General features: G+C 44.4%; 1 protein-coding gene across 1 annotated transcript; it reads right to left on the bottom strand.

Moving 5' to 3' along the window:
* Window positions 1-1,246: 1,246 nt before the first annotated feature.
* LOC129825684 (autotransporter adhesin BpaC-like) lies at window positions 1,247-2,322 on the bottom strand. The gene is made up of 3 exons (XM_055885872.1): window positions 2,174-2,322; window positions 2,032-2,087; window positions 1,247-1,932 (listed from the first exon to the last, which is right to left on the bottom strand). The coding sequence occupies exons 1-3, from the start codon at window positions 2,200-2,202 to the stop codon at window positions 1,247-1,249; spliced, it is 771 nt and encodes a 256-aa protein (XP_055741847.1). The 5' UTR covers window positions 2,203-2,322.
* Window positions 2,323-4,292: the final 1,970 nt, after the last annotated feature.

Genomic DNA, 4,292 nt, shown 5'->3' with positions numbered 1-4,292 from the left:
TTTATACTCTCAAGACACTATTTAACAGTTTTGGAAACTTGTGTTTTCTATCCAAATCAACCAGTTATATGCATATCATATATTCTGAGCCCGAGATGCAGGCTGTTTAATTTGGGCATGCATTTCATCCAGAATTCCCAAATGCTGCCCCCTACCCTAGAGAAGTTAATTCCTCCATAATCAGATTGCCAGTAATGAGTCACTTGCCGGTCCTAAAAAGTCAACTTCCTGCTCACCACTGATTTGTCATTCCGCCATAAACGGTCACTAACTAATTCCATGAGAAAGTCAGAACGCTAAGAGCTCTTGAAATAGTTTCACACCTTGATACCAAGAAAGGCAGAAGTGAGTCACCGGCAGGCTTTTAGGTTAACACATTTACAATGGCCCCAGATTAAAGTTAGTACAGCATGCCTAATCAAATGCCCCTTTTAAATTCTGAAAGTTCCTGCCAGGTGCTTCTGCAAGTGCAACCTCATTGGTATGAGGTAGAAATGGATTGTGCAGAAGGCCACATTGAGAGTTGACATGTCTGAAAGACAAATTTCATGCTTTCTACGGCTGAAAGTTGAGACTGCATATACAATTGCATCCATGTGTCTGGCCAGACCAACATTGTAGAACAGGCATAGTGTCAAGATGTTTTAATGTTTCTGAATAAGGTCAAGGAGAAACTTTAGTGTCCCTGGGACAGGTTAGTGACAGGCAGTGGGACGTTGAGGTAAACTGCATTCACATTCTTCAGGCACCTATGGTAACAGGCAAATTACTGTAAGTCAAACACCCTACACAAAGGGACAGGGAAAGTATGAACATATGAGGGAGCTCTGACAATTTAGACATCTTTGGCATTTGAACTACCAGAAACAAAGGTAAACAAATCTGTTTACACCAGTGTTGTGAACCACATTCCCTTTTACTCCAGACCCAGTCTGTTCCCAAACAGAAAGCACATGGTAGGCAGAAGAGAACATATTTGAAGGAAGAGGTATTTTGAAAGTCAAATTGTTTATTGAGCAAATCATGCAAGAGTAGCAGGAACACCAGGCTAAACCAAAAGCATAACCGTAGAACCTAAAAGTGTGTCAGCAATATCGCCAAATCAGATGTCAATTTTAGTCGTGTGGTTATAAAAACAATTCCTAACAATGTAGCGTCCACCCATGTAAAACAATTTGCCTGACGATGCGCAAGTGAAGGAGATCCTCATTTCAAACAAGTGCATTAGTTAGCATATTTCCCAACCTCAGTTAGCTTTGCCCTTTTCTTCAAAAGGAGGCACAGTAACAGGGGAAAGACGATTAAGGAGTTGGGCAAACCAAATTATGATCGCCCTATCTAGCTTGTTGAGGGGTCGGGCCGTCTGTTCAAGGCCTGTCGCTTCTGCTGAGGCGCGGGCGCCGGTCGCTTCTGCTGAGGCGCCGGTCGCTTCTGCTGAGGCGCCGGTCGCTTCTGCTGAGGCGCCGGTCGCTTCTGCTGAGGCGCCGGTCGCTTCTGCTGAGGCGCCGGTCGCTTCTGCTGAGGCGCCGGTCGCTTCTGCTGAGGCGCCGGTCGCTTCTGCTGAGGCGCCGGTCGCTTCTGCTGAGGCGCCGGTCGCTTCTGCTGAGGCGCGGGGGCCGGTCGCTTCTGCTGAGGCGCGGGGGCCGGTCGCTTCTGCTGAGGCGCGGGGGCCGGTCGCTTCTGCTGAGGCGCGGGGGCCGGTCGCTTCTGCTGAGGCGCGGGGGCCGGTCGCTTCTGCTGAGGCGAGGGGGCCGGTGGCTTCTGCTGAGGCGCGGATGTCAGTTGCTTCAGATGTGGCATTTCGACCCGACGTCACATTTACTGGGCTATTGTGGCCAGTAGCTTTAGCATTTGGAACAGACACCACACTCGCTTGGGCATGGGATCCTGTTGGTTCAGGTCCAGTTGAGGCAGGATGCCCATAAGCGTTACCTAGGAAACAAAGAGAAAGAAAGGTTGTAAAAAAAAATCACAGCTTAAGCTATTGGAACTAGACTGATTTGAACTGAAGTAGTGTAAACCAAAACACACCTTTAAGTGTAAAACACGTTATCCCTCCAATTAGCAGGCAGCAAATCCAAGAAACACTACAAAACAGACAGTTAAACATAAATAACCAGTGAACACTTTAAAACAAGGTAAACCAACCAGATGAATACATTGAAAAACTAACCTCAAAGAGAGTCCAAAAGTCACAGCCATCTTAGTGATCAAAACCACAACAGTATTCAGAACTAATGCTAGACAGACACCTTGCCAGAATATCCCTGTTGCTTTGTCTAACAGCTATTTTGGTTGCACCTCATAAAGGAATCCCAGACCCTTCTAACCTGGCTGGCTAATTATGTACAGCTGTACATGAACTTAATTTCAGTTGGTTCAATTTCCCCATTGCGATTAGGTGCTCTGGATTTCATTCAGCTGGTGTAAACTGGTGTGCTGGAGGGTGGAGTTTGCACATCATGGACCAATCCGACGGTTTTAAAGAGTGAACTCTACCCACCCATTCTGGTTTGAGCCAATTGTTTTTCAACAGGAGTCATCCTTTGACATATGGTGAACAACAGAGATGATTGTACGACAAAAGAAAGAAACCAAATTCAGTTCAACAATTTACAGAAAAACAGACAGTTGATCAATGCATATTCAATTTCATACATGTTCATGCGTCTGTAGCTGCCAAATGCTGATCTTTTTCCCGCTAATTGGTCTTTTCACCAATCAGATCAGCTGTTTTATCCATAACGTGGGGCAAAAGGTCAGAATTGGGCTCCCTGTGTAAACACAGTCTGTGTGGCTGGGACCAAACAGACTATGAGGGAGTTTATCACTGCTTCCAAACAGACTTCAGCCACTTTCCAAAGCTTAGACGTTGCTGACGTCTGACAGATCTGACATCGCCTTGATAAGTATTTTAAGTATCAGCTAATCACATCATATGTCAATGGATGACACAGTTGATGACGTGGCACGCAACCATTGGTTGTTGTGTCGCCTCACATTTGCTGTAGAAAGTGGCCTATGGCTGTGTTACACAGGCAGCCCAATTCTAATCTTCATTCCACGTATTTGCCTTTTGACCAATCACATCAGATGTTTTCACGACAGATATTTTCACATCAGATCTTTTTCAGAGTTAAATGGTCAAAAGATGAGTTAGTTAAAAAATATATATCAGAATTGGGGTGCCTTCGTAAATATAGCCTTTGAGGGAGTTTTACTAACCTGAGCACCGGTTGATGATGTGAAGGGACAAAAGCAGTGAGGGAGGAGCACCCTTCTCAAATCGTACAGTCAGTGGTGTATTGGAGGCTATACGCAGATATACCACTTTGTTTTCAGTTGACATTTCGTATTCTCAATTCTTAACTCCCAGTTATGTGTATCAAAGAAGTAAAGTGGAGGTTAACACTGTACCAATTCATAAGGCTGATGAAACGTATCACCACCTATTTCTTCACATGTTAAGCACATGAATGTGTACACGGCGGAAGACCTATGCAGAATGTTCCAAAATGCAGTTTACCTGCTAAAATGTGCACCGCACCAGAGGAGGCTGGTGGGAGGAGCTATAGGAGGACTGGCTAATTGTAATGGCTGGAATGGAAACAATGAAACGGAGTCAAACATATCAAACATATTGGTAACTCTGTTCCATCAATTCCATTCTAGCCATTAGAATGAGCCCATCCTCCTACAGCTCCTCTGCTGCACCTCACATTTGAGCAGTTTAATGTACAGATATTTGGACAGGGATGGTAACATCCGTTACAGCTCAGTCACACCGGAAGGATTGTCAAATGTTTGCCTGACGATTAGTATTTTACACCTCCCAACAATGTCGGCTGTTAATCTCTTTTATGTTCACAAATAAAAGATTGTGAAGTCGTCAACCACTCAGCTTTGTTAAAATATTCCAATCCAGAAGGTAGCGTTTGTTGGCGATGCATGTCTGTGTGTGTTGCTTTATGGTCTAGTCAATGTTAGCTAGCTGCGCTGGTGTTGTAGAAATACTCTGTTGATACTAGTCAGATGGCCACATCTATATAACTAGCTAGCAAGATGACAAGGAAACAATTGTATCCACTCTACATAATTGCATACAGCCCATAGAGAATTTTTTTTAGCTACCTGGCTAAAGTTATCTAAATGGTTACCATGATTCGCTAGCTAGCTAGCTGATGTGCTAGCATTATGCTGCACTCACCACACCATTCGTTTCATATGAAGTGTGTGTGACTGACTTGCTCAGTGGCTAACTAATAAGATAGTTTACGTTATCAAACCTAAAA

This window comes from Salvelinus fontinalis, chromosome 27, assembly GCF_029448725.1.
Source record: "Salvelinus fontinalis isolate EN_2023a chromosome 27, ASM2944872v1, whole genome shotgun sequence".
In the NCBI taxonomy this organism is placed as follows: Eukaryota; Metazoa; Chordata; class Actinopteri; order Salmoniformes; family Salmonidae; genus Salvelinus; species Salvelinus fontinalis.
The sequence above is the reverse complement of the archived record's forward strand: the minus strand, read 5'-3'. Positions and strand labels throughout refer to the sequence as shown.